A 22,467-nucleotide genomic window follows, 5' to 3' on the forward strand; every position below is an offset into this window, starting at 1 on the left:
AGATAAGTTTCGATACTTCTATTAACAACCTCCGTTTGTCCATCTGTTTAAGGATGGTACGCCTAGCTAAATTTAAGAGTTGTCCCTGCGGCCTTAAATAATTCTCTCCAAAAACTACTCATAAAGATCTTGTCTCTATCAGTTACAATTGATTTCGGAAATCTGTGAAGACATACTATCTCCCTAATAAACACCTTTGCCACATCTTTAGCCGTGAATGGGTGTTTCAAGGTCACGAAATGCCCATATTTAGAGAGCCGATCAACTACCACCATAATCATATCGATTACTTTCACCTTTGGTAGCCCCAAAATAAAATCCATTGATAATTCTTCCCATATTTGATTCGGAATGGGCAATGGCTGTAACAACCTTGATGGTGACATGGCCTCATACTTCATTCGTTGGCATACGTCGCTTTTTTTTTTATTGACAACAAGCTGATGGTCTCGAAGCAAACTCAACACTACTTGCAAGTGCCACAAATGATCTTTAATCTCTCGACTATAAATCAGTATATCGTCAAAAGATACAAGAACGAATTTTCTCAAATAAGGGCGAAAAATTGTGTTCATCAGGTTCTAAAAGGTGGTAAAAGCATTGCTTAGGCCGAAGGGCATTACTAGAAACTCGTAATGTCCCTCATGTGTTCGAAAAGCAATTTTCTCTATATCTTCCTCCCTCACACGGATTTGGTGGTACCCGGATTTAAAATCCAACTTGCTGAAAATTGCTGCCCCCACTAATTCATCCAGTAATTCGTCAATCATCCACTAATTCATCGTTTTAAGACTCGATAGTCAACACAAAATCGCCATCCTCTGTCTTTTTTCTTCACTAAAATAATGGGACTCATAAAAAAACTCAAACTGGGGCGGATTATACCTGCTGCCATCATCTCCTGCACAATTCGCTCAATCTCATTTTTCTGGAAGTAAGGATATCGGTATGGCCGCAAATTTGGGGGCTGAATTCCTTCCTTTAATGTAATTGTGTGATCTTGTGGTCTTTTGGGAGGTAAGCCCTTTAGTTCTCCAAATAAATTCCTAAATTCTCTGAGTATCTCTTCCACTATAGGTAGGATTTTCTCTCCTTCCGAATCTTCCTCGTTCGTCTTCTTAGCTACCTTCACCCAATATACTTCTTCTTCAGGGCGGATTGATTTCACCAATGATTACAGAGACGTTTCCCTTATCATCAAAGACGCTTATCCCTTTAATTCAATTCTTTTCCTTTCCCAATTATACCGCAACCAATCCACACCCAATATCACATCTACCCTCCAAGTCGGAAGGGGAGAAAATCCTGCGTAATCTACACCCCCTGTATCCACAATGTGACCTTCTCACATTTTCCTTTCCCCTGGAACTTACAATCATCTCCTAACACAACAACAAAATTGGTAGTTTTCACTGAAATTTTCAGCTCATCCACCACTTTCTCTAAGAGAAAGTTGCGGGTAGCCCAACTATCTATCAGCACAATCACCTTTTTCCCTTTGATTTCACCAATCATTTTTTAAGTTTTCAGGTTTCCAATGCCCACAATTAAACTGACGTTGAGGCTCACGGTCATCTTCTTCCCTTCAGCTTCCTTCTCTTCCTCTTCTGCTTTTATTCCCTCCTCCTGCTCTTCTTCACTGTAAATCATTATTCGGAGTTGACGAAATTGGCACGGGTGACCTAGGACAAATTTTTCTTCACAACAAAAGCAAAAGCCTCTTTCAACCTTGGCACGAAACTTTTCATCTATGAGGCGTCGATAGTTACCATCATGCCATGGAAATGAGGTTGACGCTCTAGAACTCATTGGAGCTCTAAAAGTGGATGTTTTGCTTGTTGGAGAAGAACGTGGGTCATAAGAGAGGGGATTGGATCCGGGTTGGTTGCTTTGATTGGGTTTGTATGTGTACGGGTTTGGGCTACGTTGGAGATGAGGGTTAGGCTGGTTACTATAGTGTAATGAGGTCTAGTATTTGGGTTGTTAGTGGCTTAAGGAACTGGGTTGGATTGAGCTGCGTAAGAAGGTCGAGTCGACCCAACTGTGTTTTTAGGATTAGCTCGCCCTGGACGTAATACATATTTGGCGTCGATGACGCTGTTTTTCTTCTCTACCTGTTGTGCTCTGTCCATCATCTCCTCTAAAGTGTGTGGGTTGAATAACTTCACTTCTTCCCTGACCTCCTCAATCAATCCGTTCATAAACACTACCTTCAACGTATCTTTAGACAACCCTATGACGGTTACTAATAGTAGTTCGAACCTGGAGCAGTATTCACAGATAGTTTCGATCTGATGCAGTGAGAACAACTCCTCCTATGGCATCTTTTCATCTAGCAACGGGAACCGTTGCAGAACCTCCCGCTTAAAGTGGTCCCAACCAGCGAACGCTTGGCGTTTCTCCCTCCATTGCAACCAGTGGAGTGTTTCGCCTTCCATACAAACACCAGCAATTGTAAGACGTTCTTGTTCCGTCAAACGATTCACATTGAAGTACCTTTCAACTCTTGACACTCAATCCAAGGCCCCTTCTCCATTAAACAGTGGAAGGTCCAAACTTCGGTATTGTAAATCCCTCATGTTGCCTCCAATTTGTTCTTCCCCTACTGACAAGTTTTGGTTCATCCTCTCCTCTCCCACAACTTCTTCTGCCCTTCCTAACGGTGGTCCAGATGGTTCCCCCGTCGGCGGTGAGTATGAATGGGAGGTTTCCGGATGCATTGGTGCCTTGCCTTTATCTCCACCATCTTTACCAAGAGTTGTCTCTCTAAGATCTCTCAAATACTCTTTAATAGTTTCCACATCAAAGCCCATGTTTCCTATTCTAGAATTCAACTCCCTTATCTGCATTTTCGTTTCATCCATTCCTTGTTTTACTGCAGATATCTCTTTCTCTAATGCTTCAACTCGCGTCTCCATTCTCGTTGCCATGCTCTGACACCAAATGATACGAACCTTAGGAGAATCACACCTCAAAAGCTAGCTATTGAGATGGGAAAGGTCAAGGCCATATAAACCCCACACTAGTTGCTCATACTTTCCAATGTAGGATTCAAGTCTCATACCTTACACTTGGGATCCTAACACATACTTTACGGCAGCGCTTGTACCAGCCTGAGCCAGTTGTGTAATGCAACTCATAGATGTGGCCATCACAGCCTACCAGGAAAATGCGCCCCTTATCAGTACATGTTATACAAGTCATGGTAACTCCATCTGATGGCACTGTATACCCTGGTAAAGTCTGCATTGAAATCTCTGCATAAGGATTTGTATCATCACCTCCTCTAGAACGAGCTACACCAATAAGCATCAACTGATAAAAGAAATGGCTAATAAGAAACAACAAGATCTTGAACAAGAATACTACAATTAGTTGCAAAGAAAGACAACTGTGTGAAACACAATAAATGAAAATAATGCTCAATGTGGTGAGACAAACAATATAAAAATGATAAGGAAAATGATAATGACCAATGACATGACAAGTATTTGATAAAAATATTTAAAAAGTATTTAGGTAACATGAAGGCCATGATAATAAGAAACTAAAGGAGTGCTTTCATATCATTTACCATTCAAAATGTTTGGAGGGTAGCTCCAGTCAATTATATTATAGTAACTTAAACTTGGAATTCACATAAAAGCATGTCCACCATCCACACCCAAATAAATGGGATTCTCCTAAAAACCTATTACTAGAAGAAGGCCTCCAAGGGATAAGAGACATAAGCGAAAGAAAGAACCAAAAGAAGTGTCATTAGGTACAATCCTGCATAATGTAAAAGGTTATCACTTCCAGTACATAGGTAAAATGTACAATGCAAACATAAGTACCTAGATTCATGAAGATGTAATATAGAACAAATTATAAGTTATCTTACATGTCAATCACTTGAGTCTCCAACAATTATTCAAATAGCTATAAATATCTACTATAAACAATCATTTTGACCTAAGGACAAATAATCTGACTAGATTAATAAAGCACTGGGTTCAATATATTACAAATGCATGACACTACAGTGGGCAGCTACATTCCTGGGTAAGTATGCATTTGTTCATGTCATGGGTATGTCAAAGCATCTTTCTTTAGCTTCGCAAAGACAAACCACTAAGCTTGTCCATTCACCTCCAAATCAAAATCTAACGACATAATTACTGTAATAATTAAAATAAAAGCATCCTTGGATATTCATAGTCATGAATTTGACTAATTAATAGAGAAATAAAAGAGTGTTATAGCTGCTCCTACTATATGATTCCTAACAAGCATTTTTTGTACTTGTTCCAGCATCAGATAACGTTCTGTGAAAAGTAACATGACCTAACTTGTCTCTAACATAACCCTAATGAGTAGATTAAATTGGGCCAAATGACATGCAAGGAGTATATCCTCGAGATAAAATATATAACATCATAGCATTGGAGAAAAAGCAATGCTTTTGTTTCTCCCACTGTTCTTAAATTTAATTTTTAAATAAATTAAATTAGTAAAACAAGGATGTAAAGATTCCCAACATACTTTATATTGCTATAGAATAAAAGCTTTTCACAAGAAAATAACAAAAACTCCACTCAAAAATTTATAAATAAAATTACATTTGCATAAGAAAAAAAGAAAAAAGTACAGGCAACTACCTCGATTGGCGTTGCTAAAATAATAAGGTATTGGATAGCTTCAACAAAAATTTTGGGTCTAGATTTGGCAAGACCAACCGCACAAATAACTTGTTCCTCTCTAGTGTATTCAGGACATTGGCCATCCCTAATCATAAATATGAAGTTATGGTCAAATATGACCATGTAAAGATAATCTGTGAATTAATTCCCAATAAACATATAAAAGAGAGAGAGATGATGTATACGCGGCTCCATTGTCATTTTTGGGTTCCAAGTCATCTGCAAGTCTCCATTCAACTTTTGAAGCCAAGAAGAATGAAGTTCTAGCAAATCCCAAGCCAAAGGAAGCATTGCACCTTCAACTTGCTCCAATTGATCCAAAAGTGTGACTTTGAAAGTCCATCAATGGCTCAAACGTCCAAGCATCATTTTGAGAAGCTCAAAGAGCCCAAAATTGGTTTTTAGTTACATTGGAACTAAATTAGAATTTAGTTATTTTAGTTAGGAAACATCTTTCCTAAAGTTAAAGAAAAAGCAACTAACTTTTGTCTTTACTTAATTACTATGTATGGGTTTGGTTTAGAATAAATGGCTTAGCTTAATTCGTGTCATTTTTAGTTGACTTTTGTGGGAAATATTGTATCATTGTCATCCATGTCTCCTATATAAAGGGGTGAATCTTCATTTGTAATAGGTTGGTTAGCATTTTGAATGAAAATTTGAAAAAAACTTTGTTGGCTTTTATCTCATTTCCTTTATCCAATCATTCTTGGTGGAAGATTGGTAGTGGAAGACCCCAAGGTTGGTGGAACTTTCCTTTATATCTTGGTTACATTTTATGTTTTCCTTGAAATCCAAAGTGTGAACACTTGAATGTGTGTTGTATGTCTCGGATTACTGTTCACAATGTATGTTTTTGCAAATTCCAGTTTTTGCCAGCAAACTTTGAAGCTAGTTTTGAATACCTTGTTGATTGAGTTGTGATTGACATTATATATCGTTAAAAAGCTCTTTGAATGTTTTTTGCAATGATATAAAATTTGCAAGATTTGGAGGTCATTTGATTGGTTAAAATTGAGAGACAAATTGTTGTTGTGTCAAATAAATAGTAATTTCCAGAATTGAGTTTGTGTGTTGTTGCATTGTCTTGATGGAAATGCACCGAAACAATCACACAAATAACAGAAATATCTTTGTATGAATAAGATACTATATCATAAGTGCACATCTTATAAAACCATGACAAATATACATTTATTTATCTTTCATTATCTATACCACTAATCATTATTATTGTTCTTATATTTTTATATCATGCAGGATTTCATCATATACAAATATACAGAAGAAATGTTACAACCATTCAACCCAAGATTCTCTCACTAGCAAGATAAGTGGAATTACATAAGACCTTCCCACTAAGCACTACCATTGACACAAGTATTTCAAATATTTCCCATCAGCCTTCTTCAAATAATTTTAAGCCTTCATACAAAGATATATTAACTTAAGAAATCAGAACATCATTTCTTAATATTTCTGTGTTTCAATTGCCAACAAATTGCTTAATAACGAAATAACCACTAGAGCTCTATGGACACTTGGTCAACTTTAGTAACTACCCCTGCCTTAGTGACTTTTCTATTAATTTACATCTCCATTTTACATCAACAATCCACGACACTGTGGCCAATTTCACAACTATTAGTTTAAGAAAATAAAAAGATCTTACCATTTGTCAAAACGCCAAAGGAACAAGGAATTATCAACCAATGCCCATGCTCTCCGTATCTCCGGAAATATTCCACATAAAGCATTTCCTTCTCCACCAGCTGCATTATATCTTTGAACAAGTACTGTAGGCAAGTCCAATGAATCCACCACCTCAACCAGAGGCAGCCACTGAAATATTATTATCACACTGCATCATAATGTGCCATTTCCCTACCACTCAGTTTCACTAGCTACAATCAATAGTTTATTTTCATTAATCATTTCATATTCAAATAAACTCACACATTACACAAATTCATTGCATGACTTGGACTAATAAGGCTCGCAATGCATGCGTTTTAACAAGTACAATTCCTTATCTATTATCATATTTAATTGATATTTAATTGCCAATTTAAAACTAAATGCTGAAAAAAGTAAATGCTAAAAGTTAAAAACTTTTAAAATCACAAATTAGAGCATTGAATGTTACTAATTCCTATGATGGAAAAAAAAAAAAACAGAACCATATCTATTCCTTTATTATAAACACGATGCTGAAATTTTTCGATTCAATTTCACCTATCGAATAACGATCAAAATCATGCGCATTGTACCTCTCTAGGGTGAGTAGAATAGGGGTGGCTAGCGTATCTAGACGCTTCTAGGGCATCTTCAACGTCGAGCTGAGTAGCAGCTTCACCGCCAATGCGATCGCTGACAACAAGCCCCGCATTGGCGACATCGCGCATAACAACTTCGTCCTCCCAGGACATGTCGATGCTGAAACGAAAACCCTAGAATCAGGAATCCAGAGTGGATTGTGTTGGATTCAAACTTTGTTTCAAGAAACACAGAGAAAGTTCTAGGGTTTTTTCTTACTGTGTCTGGGGAACCGAACGGAGGAGGAAGAGCTAGCTGAGTTGAACTGAATTGATTTTGTTGGTTGGACAAAGACTGAAGGAAATTTAAATGAGGAAGAGAGAGGGAACGGGTTTTTTTAAGAGACTTAATATTGTAATAAGACGATAAGAGCGGGTGGGAACAACAGGGTTTTTAAGAGGCTTTTCCAATGGCGGGCAAATTAAGCATTTTCTTGAAAAGTAGTCGTGGCACTGGTTCTTTCAAACTTCGGTTTTTTTTTTTCAAATTGGTTTGGTTAACGGATCTTCAAATATTATCAAACCAATAACAAAAATAAAAACCTAATTCGTCCAAAATTCTAATCAATACCCAACCAGATTTCTTTACAATAATCATGATAATCAACTCATATATCATATCGTATATTCACCATTTTAAAAACTATCATAAATACTCTTAAAATTTTAAAATTTTTTAAATACATTTTTATTATGGTCAAAAGTGTTTTTTTTTTTTGGGTTTTAGCTTAAGAGCAATGAAAACACTGGCTTTTAATGTTAAATTCGATTCAAGTTAGAATAATTTGTTATCATAAACAAGTCAAATTTAAATTAATTTAAATCAAATCTAAAATTAAATTATTTTTAAGCGAATTCAAATTTGTTTATGTTTGAGTCGATCTCAATCAGAGTTTAGTTTGAAATTGATCCAAAATGAATTCAACCCTCTACGTTGGCATGTTTTTCAATCTTAAAAGTTGAACTTCCTATGTTTTCGGTCTTCAATTTGAACAAGTCGAATGATGACATTAACAGGTTAGATGGTACTTGCGCATGATCGACTATTTCTTGCAGGCAAATTTCTTAAAAAATTTTTTTAATTAACCGCACCATAAGTCACAACATACCATTTTTATTTCATATGAGGGGTCCTCTGTTATTTTTTAGACTTTAGGGGAGATTAAAATGCTATATTTAAACCAACCCTAATGTTTAATTCAGCTTTGGATCATCCCGTAAAAATAATAATAATTCAAGGACACCCCTAAGTTTTGCGTGCCAGTAAAGTAGGACACAGATTTATGAAAAAAAGAAAGAAAAATCCAAAACAACCTAAACCCGCCTTATCTTATAAGATAAGGGATAAGATAGTAATAAAAAATTAGATACAGAAGAATATAAAACCCAGGAGTAAAGTAAGAAACCAACCCAGGAAGACAAAAAAGCAGCAAAAAGCCTTAAACACCACCTGGTAAGCATTAAAACTAGACACGTCAATTGAGTCGGATCGAATAGAGGTTCGATACGAAACACGAAAAAAAGCACGATACGAGAAAGCCCGGCACACTAACCCAAGAAGACGAAAAAGCAGCAAAAAGCCTTAAACACCACCTAGTAAGCATTAAAACTAGACACATCAATTGGGCCGGATCGAATAGAAACCTGATACGAAACACAAAAAAAAGCACGGCACGAGAAAGCTCGACCCATATTGTAGTGTGTCAGGCTAGGCACACGGGCCTATTGGGCCGGGTCTCGGGCTTTTAATATTAAACTCATGTGTTGGTCCGGCCCGACCTGATACTGTTTAATTTTTTTTTTTGGTAGAAGCAAGGTTTCTACCTTCTGCCTTTTGCCTTCATTTTTTTTTTAATTTTTTAATTAATTTATTTATTTATTTTTATATAAATCTATTCAATTTTTTTTCATTTTCACTTTCATTTACAAATCTCTCAATCTTAATTATTTTATTATATTTTCAATCTCATTTTCTCTCATCAATTATCTTTCAGAAAATATCTAAATTTATAAATAATAATTCTTTGTGTTTATAATTTTATTTTTATTTTAATTTTATCATTACGAAATATTACAAATGGATCAAGTATCAAATAAATTCAACCCATTTGAATATTATCATAGTATATATTTGTTTATATTTTATAATTTGAAAAATAATTTGTGTTTAAAAATTTTAAATAATTTTTTTAAATATTTAAAGCCCAGCCCGACCCGGCCCATTTAAGACCCATTTTTATATGGGCCAGGCCTTAGGCCTTTATATATTAATGGGTCGGGCCGGCCCGAAAGCTCATTACTGTTTGGACTTTGGGCCCCGCCCGACCCATTAGCCCAATGGGCCGAGCCTGAGCCAGTCCGGCCCGGCCCATCGACACCTCTAATTAAAACAATCAAAACAAACACTACAAACTAGCTCCAGCCATAACAGAAAAGATGATGCTGAAAGATCTTGGGCTGGAGAAGCTCCATCTGAGAGGCAAAGATAATCTCCCGTTGCAGACACAGTGATGGTTATGGAATTCCCTCTCATTTGCGAGCAAAATCTCTCGTTGTCCTACATAACAAACTTATAGTACCAAAATCAGGGGCAAAGGGAGGGGGTTCAGACTTTGTCAAAAACCCATTTTGCCCCTCATATGTATAATATTATACTATAAAATGTATATTTAATTGTTGAGCAAATAAACAATAAGGGGTATATTCAAACTGAGTTTGTTAAAACTTGAAATAAGTTTGATTAAAATAAGTCCAAAATAAATTTGATTTAAATGAATTCGAGTTCAAGTTTAAACTTGAGAGTTAAAAATTTTTTTGTTTGAGTTCAAACTTGAAAAATGTTTAGTTTATCAAACTCATAACCCAAAAAAATTTTTATATGAATCAATTAAAAGGACATCATTTCGATTTATCATATCAAAAAAAGTTATTGTAGTTATTTTTTTGTTGCTTAGTTACTGTATCACGCTAAGTTCAAAGCTCACTTGATCTCAATTCGAGCTCAAATCATTTTAAGTAGTTGAGCTTAAACAGCGTGAGAGAACTTTGACAAGCTCAAGAGCAAGTTTGAGCTTAAACAAGTTCAAGCTTGGTTTGACTCGAATTTAACTCTACAAATAAGTAATAGAGGTAGACTAAATGAGATAGAGTCATTCGTATTTCTCACCTCCTTATTCTTTTCTCCATAATATTGTTTACATTTTTTCATCTTTATTTCATTTTTTTATTCGGTTATTCATTCAAATATCAAACCTTTCTCAAAATTTTCTTCACTATTTTTTCAACTTGATATTTACATTTTAAATATACCTATTAATCACAAATTTATGAGATTTAAAATCTTGTAAAAATGATGGTTAAAGCTAAGAATAATAAAATATTTTTATTCATTTATTTGTTTATGAAATTAACATTAATTTTACTGGTTATCATTGTTACTGTAAAAAGAGTACTTTCAACACTGAATTTTATAAAAAGTAATTTGTGAAATAAAATAAAAGATTAATAATTAAATGATAATTTTATTTTGTATATAAAAAAAATTTATTTGATAGTAGTAATAATAAAGTTATTAGACAATACTTTTAAAAAATAAAACTACATCAAGGGAAATTATAGGTGTATTAATTAATAAATATTTTATTAATACAAAAATTATATTTATTTTAATTTAAAATATATTTATATTATAAATTATATTATTTGTACTCATTTTAATTATAAAAATATATATAATTAAGATGTATTATTATATGGTTATATATTATTTTATTTTTAATTTAAAATTATAAATTATTTTATAAAATATATAAAATATGCATCTATTTATTTAATTAACGTGGATAGGAAATATCCCAACTCAGGTTCTTTTTGAACTTCTACTTCTATTCTCTTTCACTCCGAAACAAACGAGCTTTAAACTCCTTGTCAACTTGCAGTATGCAAAGTCAATTGAAGTTGCTTCGTCAAATGACTGTGTCTGGCACCTTCAACACCCTCAAATCCTCCAATCTCATCTCCTGGAAATCTGTACGCTCGCACACATCATCTCCATATATATTGTATTTGTTTATCCGAGAGCTTTTGTCGGAGTTTGCTTCTGTGTTTTCGGTTTGTTCAGCAGAAAAAAAAAATTAGAAAAAAGAGATATTTAGCTGGTAAACCGTGTCAAAATTCAATCGTGTATGCTTCATTTTTGTGTTTCATTTGAACCCAAATGATGAAAAATTACAAAAAACTTCTTAGAATCGGAAACAAGGGATTTTGGTCAAACGAAAAGCAATAACAAATTATGAATTGTAACATAGAGTGATGTTAGTACTATGAGTATCAGTCATGCCTTAATTACAGTATATGAATCTTTTAGTAACATGAAATTACTTAAAGTGCAGAAATTTATGATGGTCTACGACATTGTGTTTGGTGATAGACAGGTAGGCTTCAACAAACCATAGCTGGATGCATAGAGAAGAGTGGCAAGACTTTGCACTCGGGTGAGGTTTCAAAGGTGAAAATATTTCCGGGGTTTGCTGGTGAAGGTAGGTACTTCAAATTTCAATCAAAATCGGTGCCTGCATCCATTGATTTCGCCAAAGTATCACCCTTGTGTACCACACTTTGTAAGGACGGAGTTAGAGTTCGGACTGTTGAGCATCTGCTGTCTGCTTTGGAGGCTAAGGGTGTTGATAATTGCAAGATTGAGATCGAAAATCAGGATTGTGACAGTCAAGAGGTTGAGGTTAGTGCTTTTAATTAGTCTTCAGGCTCAAGAGTTTGCTGGGCTAAATTTAATTTTGGACCAGTGGAATACATGAAATTTTTAACCTTGCAATTTAGTGTGCGCTGGAATTGTCAGCTTTGTAGTTTTGGTTTGATAAGTGAATGTGTTACTGACTTGTGCTGTGTATGAATGGCAAGGGTGTATGAGTTTTTTGTACGCGTGACCAAATTCATGAGTCTCTTCTTACACTTTTACTAAAGAAGGGACATGCTTTTCTAGTACACTGTTTAGAAGGGCAGTAGGTTAATTAACTTTCTCTAACAAATTGATTAGATGATGCAGAGCCAAGCCAAGAGGCTTATATTAGGATTTAGTTTTAAGATTTATCTTTATTATTCGATAAATTGATGTTACTTAAATAATCTTATTTGATGAGATATCTTTTGTAGAAATAATTGAAATTTCTCTAATTTCTGTTCTTCTAAATTCTATTTTGTCTCCCTACTGAATTTCTTTTCTTGTTTTCTATTATTTTTTTCTTAATTATTTTCTACCTCTTAATTCTTCTAGATATCCCCCTTTCTTCCTCAGATCTGCAGAATCTCTTTTGCTATCTCATCAAGTTACCTTCATAAGAGGGTGTATTTTGCCAGCCATAAGACTGCTGTGCCATTTTCATTAGCTGTTTACTTGGCATCAGTTTGGTATAACTCATGCTGTCTAAGCCATGGGAGCAAATTAATTATAATAAATTTGAATAAAAAATAATTTAATAATTCATAGGAACAAGTTTTTATTGCAGTGTTCTACATTAGGAATTGTTTGGAGTGGCAGGAGGTGAATAGTTGATTTTTCATGAACATTATAAAGGAAGATCGATGATTGCCAACAATTTACTAACACAGGTACCTATTCTTGATGGGTCAGCATGTGCATGGTTGGAGGCAATAGAAAAAGTTGGGGTAAAGGAGGCCTTGGATCAGCATGGAAACAATGGCGAAAAAGTTGCTCCATATTTGAATGAACCAGTGCATGTATGGAGGAATGATTCTTTTATAGCCGCTTTCCCTTCCCCAAAGGTTCGCATCACTTGTGGAGTCCACTTTCCCAAGGTATGAAGCTATATTGGGTGTTTGATGGTGTACAACATTAAATATGATCTTGTAAAGCAGTTTGTTTAAACTTTGTTATTTATTTGAATTAACTATATTGTTTCCAAATTTACCATGTGATATATTGTTTCGCCTATAATTGCTGCAAATGTTTGTTTACATTGAAAACTCTCAACCCAATACATTTGATGTCATATCTTAGGTACCAAGAATAGTGCGATTCATACACTTTGCCTTTCTGTTCTTTAGGTGCCCACTATTGGCTGCCAATGGTTTTCTTCAGCCCCTTTGGATGAGTCTGTCTATGCAACACAGATTGCATCTTCAAGAACTTTTTGCATTTATGAGGAGGTTTCGTTTTTGTCCATTTTCTCAAGTGGTAGCCTTGTCATTGTTCAAAATCAGTAGTGACTTGCTCATTTAATGGTTTGATGCTTTCTCTTTTGTTGTTAATTGATGCACTGATGATCTTCAAAGGCAAGCTGAGATGTTAGTTTTTGTTGTATGATTTCCAAAGTGCTGGTTCATATAAATTACATACGTGATGTTATATATGGTAGAACCCTCTTATCAAAGACGGGTGGCATATAAACTTAAATATGATAACTATTTTTATACATTTTTGTGCACTTCTTTTCTCAAGTACCACAGGAGACGTGTTAGTGTTTAAATACTACAGCTTGGTCTTCTGCTGATGTTCCCTATAAGCTTCTGACATTAATGATAGCCTAACAGAATTGGGTGACCCTTTTAGACAGAGCCATGAAGTCTTCACCAACATAATATGGTCATATGGTGCTCTATCAGATAAAAGCAGATCTTGTAGCTAATTTTATTTTTCTCCAATATAACTTGCTTGCACATATTTGAAAATTTTTATTTTTTCTAACTGAGTTATAAATTTCTGAAATTAAGACTGTGGAACTATTATCTATATTTATTTATCCTGGATATTTGGTCATTAAATTTGATGATGATTCTGGTTTTTTTTTTTTTACTGCTCTATGTTATGGATATGCAGTGCAGATACTAAATCTCTTGTGATATTCTTTTTAGGTGGAGTCTATGCGCAATGCCGGATTAATAAAAGGGGGTTCATTAGAAAATGCCCTTGTTTGCAGGTGAGATCCTTCATTAATTTATGAATTATGAGGCTTTGTGGATGAATAACCAAATGGATTTACCGGACCCCTGTGTAATATGTTATGAAACAAACATGAGATTGACCACCTATGGTACTAAAGAATGCACATTTTGAACTGATGAGGGTGTAGTTTGGTGAGACTAGGTCTTCTATACAATTGTGATAGACACAGAATATATCATAATGTTGACTTTTCTGTGACTTAGAAAATCTTTCATTTTTCCACGAACAAGATAACCACATTTAACTTACCCCAAAAAAAAAAAAAGGATAATCACATTTACATCAATGTCTATACTTTGAAATGGTAAACTTGCAGTGGGTTTAAATCCAGTTTTACTCTCTGATATAGGTAACAACATTAATCTGTGTATGAAGTTGAAAATATAGATAAGCACAGGCCGGAGTGACTCAGAAACTTGGATTCAGTTTATACATCTAATGAGAGATAACGTAACGTGATTCTTAAAGCATGTTGATTCAATTTCTCTTTCTCATCTTTCTATTTGATCAAGGAGAGCATTATATTTCTGCTAGTTTCAACATAAAAGACATAAAATTTTCCCAATCTTTTCATTATACACTTGTTCATTTTCTTGATTTTCTTGTGCAGTATCAGTGACGGTTGGTTAAATCCGTCACTGCGATTCCCAGATGAACCTTGTCGGCATAAGGTATTAGATCTTATTGGCGACCTATCCCTGTTTGCACAGAATGGTACTCAGGGACTTCCAGTGGCTCACATAGTAGCTTTCAAGGCAAGTGTCTTTTCATTCTCAATTCTCCAATCTTTTGGTAATTATTGCTGATTAATTGTTAATATACATACTTTATTTCAGAAAAGTATGTGATGATCTATCATTTGTGAAGTTAAACATAAACCATTATGCTATGACTATGAATATTGCAGTTTGTCATAGTTTATGATTGTCTAAATCCAAAGACTAATAGGGCTGAACATGGGTTGACCCAAGTTTGGCTTGAATTCATTATGGTCAGCTCATGTTTGTTTGAGTTGGTCGGATGTGTTGTTGGAGGGTCATAGGAGAGATGAACAGTGTTATTCGAAGGATGAATAATGACATTAGTAAGATTAACAGTATTGTCGGAGAGAATTCAAGTTGAACTTGAATCAAATTGTCAAGTTAAAGCTCCAATTTGAATTGAGCCAAACACTGAGCTGAGCTGAACTAACTTAATTTGAATCTAACCCTAGAGAATACTATGTGATCAATTGTATCGCGACAAGATTTTGTGATTTTCAAAAGTAACTATGCTTATTTCAGTTATGAGACTTGTATCAAGTTCCTGATTCCAATTTGTACATGCAATTCAGGGGGGGCATGCACTGCATATTGATTTTGCACGTCACTTACTGGGAACTATCTAGGAGAAAATGTTTTACTCCATTGAGTATTTCTGTTCCTGGAGGCCAAAGGTGCGCATTTGATTCAACTTTTTGCAGCTCATATGTAGTGAGCAACTAGAAGCTTCAAGAACCAATGTCAAATCCGGTTTGAGTCATGGTTAAATTTTGTTCTAGCCATTGGAATAGATTGATTTGAGGTTAAACTAGATAAATAGTATTGAACCAAGGTTCAACCTACAAGTTAGACTAGTTTGACATTCATATTAAAATTATGTTGTCATCACATGATTAAAACGTGTGTTAAAATTTTAATTATATGGACTTGTGGATCGATCATTTGATCGAGTCAATGTTGGATCTAGCCTACAAACATTGGTAATGTTAACATTATGTTGAACAAGAATTATGAACCCTTTGCCTACCTCTTTACAAACATCAATTTGGCTCTACAGTTGTGGGGATTCCGAAATTATGGATTTTGCAATCAAAGGCATATGGGAAAAACTATATCCAGTTTGTTCATGCAGGTTCTACCAGGGTACTGCAGAGTAACGTTACCTTACCTGTGGAGGGTAACATCAACCCTTGTACCATATATATAGTTCCACTATGAACTGATTGGAATCCTATATAGCTTTCTTTTGGCTGTCTTGCATGACCAAGAAGAGATTCATTAGCCATTATAGCTCAAGCCATTCTGAAATTCCCAGCAATAAATTAAATGTAACAGAGCTTGTTTTCCTACTATAGACACAGTCCGTAGGGGCAGGGGTGGATGAATCCATGTTCAGGTCAAATTAAGTCAAACTTGAACTAAAGCTCCAAATTGACAACTCAACTCAAGTTCAAGGGCTTGTCAACAATTGTTCTTCTCTAATCATTTTTCGTCATCTCATCTTCTCCAATGTTACTATTTACCATATGAACCGATTCAAGCTTGAACTTGAAATGCCATCAGATTTAGAATACAATTCAACGAAAAGTGAAGCTGCTGGTCAATATATTGTCATCACATATCTAGAAATCAGACATAGAATACACTGCAAATAATCCATTGCAGTATACCGCCTATTATTTGAATCACAAAGGTACAATATGTAGTATAATTGACACAAAAGTATAAATAATACATGAAACCATTATTTTTGTCTTATACAACTACAAAACAAAAAAAGAAAGGAGAATAAACAAGGCATAACTTAAAACCTGCAAATCAATGGCTCCAACTTTTGCACAAGTGCCTGAAATAATTCATACAAGGGCAAGGGGAAAAAAAACAACCCCACAAGGCCAATGAACATAGTAAAGAAGCGCAAATGCCGAAATTGGAAACTCATTCTGAAAAGAGTTAGGAGAAGTTTTGTTCTTACTGCCTTGGTTTCTTCGGCATATACAGAGAGTGCATGTGAACCATTCTTATACCTGTTCATTTCCCTTGAGAATGTTGTACTTGCACAGAGGACATGTCGCATTCATCTTAAGCCACTTCACAATGCATGTGGTATGGAAATGATGGTTGCAGGGAAGGGCATGAAGCTCTGCACCATCCTCATAAGGGCAGAGACATATACAGCATTCCTATGGAAAAGATAAAGAAACGCTAAAATCAATTTACTGAAACCATCTCTTGATAAGACCTTAGTATAATAATGTGGGGAGTTCAAAGCCCTTCAGAAAATAAACCACTGATAATAGACGGTCTCCTATGATATTACTATATTATTACTATATTTTCAGTCCTTATGACTTCACTGAAGCATCTCACTTGCTTAAACACTTCAATTATATTTGGCATATCAAATATGAAGAAGCAACTCTTGCCGAAGTGGTATGACACAATAAACTGCACTTACTAGCCTGACTCTTGCCTATACAACTGCATCAAAACATTAGACAAAAAGAAACCAGTCTTACTGATTTATATTTTCAGGGCTTCAAAGCAACTGGTATGGTTTTGTTTCAGTGGAAGTGTTCATAGAACCAAGCCAGCATATCAAATGGTCTGGCTTGGTTTGCAGTGAGGCATAGCTGTATACAAATATTACGAGAAAAACAAAAGAAGAGATTCTAGTACTTTCATCCTACTTTGTACTAACACAAAAGGCAACAATTCTAATTGAATACATTGTGATTCTGAAAACTGAGTATTTCCATAGTAAAGAATAACTTACTGCATCCTCAGGTAACAGTATACGTTCATTTGCCAAGTATCCACTGCTTGTTTCTACAGGAACCATTTTCCCAGCTCCCACACTAGGCTTTTCATCATTGTTCAATATTTGAAATCTGTATTTTGGAAGGATACTGAGATCTGCTTCTGATGCACCTTCCTAATCAGTCAAACAAGAGAAGACACCATTAGTAAGTTGTTTCACCCTTAATTTGTTTAAAGATCACTGTGTCAGTCATAGTTCATAATTCTTTTCTTCAAACCTGTCCTGCGACAGCATAGAGAACTGCAATAATGCATGGCAAGCAGCAACACAGAGCAATCCCGATTAAACATGCCAAAACAACACAAAAGATGGCAAAGAACACATCAAATGCCAGGAAAACCACAGCCAACCTGCAAATATGATGAATTAGAGATTTCAGCAGTCTTTCTTCAGCAAATACTAAAGCATAAAAGAAAAAAATTTCAAATCAATCTGGCAGGATTATGGTCAATTGAGTTAATATTAGAATTTGATCAAATTCCAGTAACTTAATTTTACTTGATAAAATGATTAGGATCACAGTAACATGTAATATTGGTCAAGTCTCAACCGACATCGCAGTTTGCACAGAAGGAGAACCAAATGTAGTTAAATCTTGAGCTTCATATTCTTCATTTAATAAAAGAGCAAATGTGTGTTACTCATGTACTGGGTGATGTATACAGAAAACCCAGGGATTGATAAAATAAAATAAGTTGATTAAAAAACGAACAAGCCTAAGTATTTAGAGTCATCAGACTCCAGAAAAAGATGAAAGAAAGAGTAGAAAACTAGAAATTTTAAGGAAAACATCAAGAGGTTATACCTTTTTTCTGTGATAGGCATGGAAGGAAACAAAATTTAAAATACAAAGCATGTACAACTGAATGAAGATTTTGTAATAGAAAAGATAAGTTAAAAGCATACCAGTACAAACGAGGGGCATCCTGCAGGAGTACATCTCCACCGGAGACCACCCAGTAAAATCCAACTATCCACCAGAGAAATGACACCATTGTATTAATCGATTCACATCGTTTAGTGACACTAAGCCATCAAGCATCAAATCAGTAAGCGGTCAGTAATCTTACATACAGTAAAGTTACTAAAACAACAATCAAAAGCCAGCTTACTTCCTAAAGTAATGGTAGATGCATCATTTAGTTTTTTCTTTTTTTTTTTAACAAGTATTATCAAATTTTACATATGAGAAGAAAAACTGGTGGACCAGGCCAGGTGTTGACAAATAAGACACAAAACCAAGAAAGGGAAAATAATTCTTTACAAATTGCGCTAACCATCTCTCCCCTGTACAAAAACCCCAAAACCTAGTAAAGTCAGCCAAAAACCACTTCCCAATCAAGGTGAATAAAGAAAAAGGATAAATCTTGAATCTCCTTTGCAGCAGATAAATGCACTGTTAGTTCAAACTAACAAGTATTGATACCTCTCAACACGGACCAGCCGAACATAAAATGAGCACATCATATTTCCATTCTTTAAAAGAGAAAAAAAAAAAAAAACAAAGTACATGTGAGTGCTTGCATCTAGTTGTTCACATAAGAATTTTACAATTCGCAGTTGCTTAAACATCAATCAGCAGTCAAGATTGTGTATCACACTATAATCATGGAATCATTTGTAAGGTTGAATAAACAAGCTAAAAGTTCATGATGGACCAGAAGGTTGCATGTTTTCATACATACTTGAATCCTATGATTCTTTGCATTATTATATTCTGTTTCTAACAATGGTTATACATCATTATTGAGAACCATCAATCCTTCATTTCATCTGGTCAGATTGCCAGCAAAGAATCGCTATTCAAAAATTTTAAGTAATACAAATTCATTGTGTCAGTAATACGAGGAAACCCAATAACATCATAACACACAAACAACTTGGGCTAATCCACAAGCAACTCACTTTAGGAGTGACAAGTGATCACATGGCCCACAATGAAGCAACCCTTAGATTATTTTGAGATCTCCCTGCAAGAATTCCCCCACAAACGAAGATTTCAACCCTTTTTCCTTGATGTTGAGATACAAATATTGATGTGGGAATACTCTTTCCGCCATCTTCCCAAAACTCAACTTCCTAACCTGTTTAATCCCCACTTTTTTCTTATTCTGTCTTTAACAACTCTATATATTGTGTGGCTATAAACCTTCAGCAGCAATGGTTATCACAACACATCTCTAAAAAACTCTTTTTCCTTTTATCTGTTGACTTTTTCCCATTTTAATCCAAAGTTGATATTTTTCAATTGCCAAAACTTGATCCTCTATGAAGATCTTCATCTTCTACATTTATATTAAACTAGAGAGGCTAGACTACATTTAATTTAAGAGGGAAAAAGAGAAACCCGGGCCGTCAGGTTACACTAGTTTATAACTAGGGTAACAAATTTTTTTATTCTCATCCAATAATATACCCCTAATTTATGCATTCATATCAGCAGAGAAATCCACACAAGTTCCTGAATGTGCAACCAAACTTTTTGCACTTGGTATTCCCAACCTTTTCAAATCCAGCTCCCACCAAAACACAAAATGATGAGTGCTAAGGTTAACCAGGCACATTCTTACCAGTATCTGTAGATGTACTATCATTGGCATGACTTTGAACAAGAAAACCATTAGTGAGAATCAAATCCAAAATCCAAATTCAAACTTAAATTTAACATCAATTCCGTTCAAACTAAACTTCCTCACTTTAAACAAAGAAAATCAAACCAAAACTCACCTAGATCGACTCGAAATCCGTGATCCTCCACCATCCTCTTCCTCCTCCTCACCCTCACTATCATTATTCGCATCCACCATATCGCCAACACCCCTCTCATCATCCCTGACTCTCCGTGTGTTCCTCCTCCGGTACTCTAACCACACCAACACCACATGCACCAAACACTGCAGGGCATACCTGTCAGTCAAAAAATGTATATCAAAGTTTCAATCAGTCTAATTAAAAGCAACTCAAGCATTATATGTCATTAAGCTGCTGTTCCTCAAAATTATGCCAAAACTATTGATCCAAGTATCTTTACCAGGAAGCAAGTTAACATTCACCAATAAATTCAAGGACAAAATACGGTGCTGGTGCACAATTGAGCAACATTAACGCAATTAAGCACCGGTGACATAACAATTTCCATATATGAATAGTGAATACAAATACCATCTAGGTCAAACAAGTTAAGAAAAAATTACCCGCAGATCCAAAACCTAATCGGCGTATTAGGTTTTTCATCAACTGTAATTATCAACATCACGACGGAAACCACCACAAACGCAGTGTTCCACAACATATCTAACGCAACAACCGGCTTCGAGTAGCCCCAATCCGCGCGTCGCTCTTCCAGCTCACGAGCCGCGGTTTCCCGAACAAGCATGGAAGGGCCTCGGGCGCGGCCGGCAGCGCGGCCGAGCAAGAGAGCAAGAGTTGCGGGGCGGGCAGCAGCAGCAGTAGGCGAAGGAGTGGATTCCCGTGGACGCAGGAGAGGCGCGTGGCTCCCAGAGCCGTCGGCCTCCGCCTCAGCCGCCGCCGCCGCTGCCGCTGCAGAGGTTTGGGAAGAAGACATGAAAGTGAACGATACGAAATTGAATGAATTGAGCGAGACGCTTAATTAACACTGATTCTGTTGTTTGTTTGTTTGTTCAGCTGTGTGTAGAAGAAACAATAAAGAAAGAACCGTTTTTGTTTTGGTGAGCCACTGAGTTGAATGGTAGATGAAACGGAACACAGAGTGACAGAGGTGGCTCCTGAATTGGGTTTGAATTGGCGGGGGGGTTTCTAAAAGGTTTTCAATCTGTTGGGAACTTTTTTGAAAGAAAATTTTACTCAGTCAGCGTGGGAAATTCAGGAAATATTCATTTTATTATTTTAATTATTAGATTATTATTACAAAATTACCTTAATTAATATTGAAAATAAATTATTTTTCCTTTTTATGGGTAAGAATTAGAACGATTAATTTACTTGCCATTTTGGGTAAATGAAAAAAGAGTGATAAATTAGTCAACGCATGAGGCAGGGAAAACGTGACGAGAGCAGAAACACATGTACATGGCTGTATATGAATAGTGTTATCTGAATAATTTGACCAAATGATTTTTTTCATCCAAGATTTGGTGTATTCTTAATTTTTCATTTGTTAATTATTAAAATTTTAAATATTTATTTTTTTATTAAATTATAATATTATTGTTAGAGATAAAATTATTATTTAATAAAAATATTTTAAAAATTTACAAACTCACCATATTTCTCTCTCTTTTGGTTTAAAAATTAATAATTTTTTTTATTTTTTTCTTATCCAAAGTTTGAAAAATGATTATTTATCCCTTTAGGGTTTGTATTTTCTCTCTTGTCACTTTTTTGGCGATTAGAACTGACCAACCTTCTCCCTCCCATCTCTCGGACGAGGACAAATCATCAACCAATGATTCGTCATGAGGATCTGTGTGACATAAATCATGTTGGTCAACGCACAGATCGGTCAGACAAACGCTTAAACTTTTTATCGAATCGATTTGTGCATTAATCGGTGCACATATCAGCTTACCTAATTTGTGCAATGTACAAATCTATGTTTCACACGGATCTATGCCTCATTGATGAATTGTAGATCAACAGGAGGTTGACTGATGATTCATCCTTGTCTAGAAGATGAGACGATGAAGGTTGGTTGACTCCGGTCATCAGAAAAGCAATAAGGAAATAATGCAAACTCTAGGGAGAAAAAAGTGATTTTTTAAACTTTGGGTAAAGGGAAGGTAGGAGAGAAATTGTTAATTTTTAGAGGGGAATATGATGGATTTATAATTTTTACCTTTGACGATAACGGTAAAATTTAACATAATAGTGACTATTTAGATTTTCAATAACTAACAAGTGAAAAGTTGAGTTTGTACCAAACTTTGTG

At 35.2% G+C, this 22,467-nt stretch overlaps 3 protein-coding genes across 6 annotated transcripts; 1 reads left to right on the plus strand and 2 right to left on the minus strand.

Annotated features, from left to right (window-relative positions):
- Positions 1-6,065: 6,065 nt before the first annotated feature.
- LOC123215819 (nuclear pore complex protein NUP155-like) lies at positions 6,066-7,466 on the minus strand. Of its 3 annotated transcripts, XM_044636071.1 has the most exons (3): positions 7,218-7,466; positions 6,953-7,118; positions 6,066-6,524 (listed from the first exon to the last, which is right to left on the minus strand). In XM_044636071.1, exons 2-3 carry the CDS (start codon positions 7,109-7,111, stop codon positions 6,351-6,353), a joined length of 333 nt encoding a protein of 110 aa, XP_044492006.1. In that variant the 5' UTR covers positions 7,112-7,118; positions 7,218-7,466; the 3' UTR covers positions 6,066-6,350. The 3 variants fall into 3 exon arrangements, 2 of the variants coding, with proteins under 2 accessions (XP_044492006.1, XP_044492005.1); XM_044636070.1 differs by having other exon boundaries at positions 6,953-7,466; XR_006502167.1 differs by having other exon boundaries at positions 6,066-6,586; positions 6,953-7,466.
- A 3,428-nt stretch (positions 7,467-10,894) lies between these two features.
- LOC123216559 (probable UDP-3-O-acyl-N-acetylglucosamine deacetylase 1, mitochondrial) lies at positions 10,895-15,752 on the plus strand. Of its 2 annotated transcripts, XM_044637009.1 has the most exons (7): positions 10,895-11,026; positions 11,427-11,735; positions 12,623-12,829; positions 13,079-13,180; positions 13,886-13,950; positions 14,587-14,731; positions 15,310-15,752. In XM_044637009.1, exons 1-7 carry the CDS (start codon positions 10,937-10,939, stop codon positions 15,361-15,363), a joined length of 972 nt encoding a protein of 323 aa, XP_044492944.1. In that variant the 5' UTR covers positions 10,895-10,936; the 3' UTR covers positions 15,364-15,752. The 2 variants fall into 2 exon arrangements, with proteins under 2 accessions (XP_044492944.1, XP_044492945.1); XM_044637010.1 differs by lacking the exon at positions 13,079-13,180.
- Positions 15,753-16,320: 568 nt separating this feature from the next.
- Positions 16,321-21,303, minus strand: LOC123216558 (E3 ubiquitin protein ligase RIE1-like). Its single transcript, XM_044637008.1, has 6 exons — positions 20,753-21,303; positions 20,286-20,465; positions 18,465-18,584; positions 17,776-17,908; positions 17,514-17,672; positions 16,321-16,920 (listed from the first exon to the last, which is right to left on the minus strand). Exons 1-6 carry the CDS (start codon positions 21,121-21,123, stop codon positions 16,759-16,761), a joined length of 1,125 nt encoding a protein of 374 aa, XP_044492943.1. The 5' UTR covers positions 21,124-21,303; the 3' UTR covers positions 16,321-16,758.
- Between the last annotated feature and the right edge of the window lie 1,164 nt (positions 21,304-22,467).

This window comes from Mangifera indica, chromosome 5, assembly GCF_011075055.1.
Source record: "Mangifera indica cultivar Alphonso chromosome 5, CATAS_Mindica_2.1, whole genome shotgun sequence".
NCBI lineage: Eukaryota > Viridiplantae > Streptophyta > Magnoliopsida > Sapindales > Anacardiaceae > Mangifera > Mangifera indica.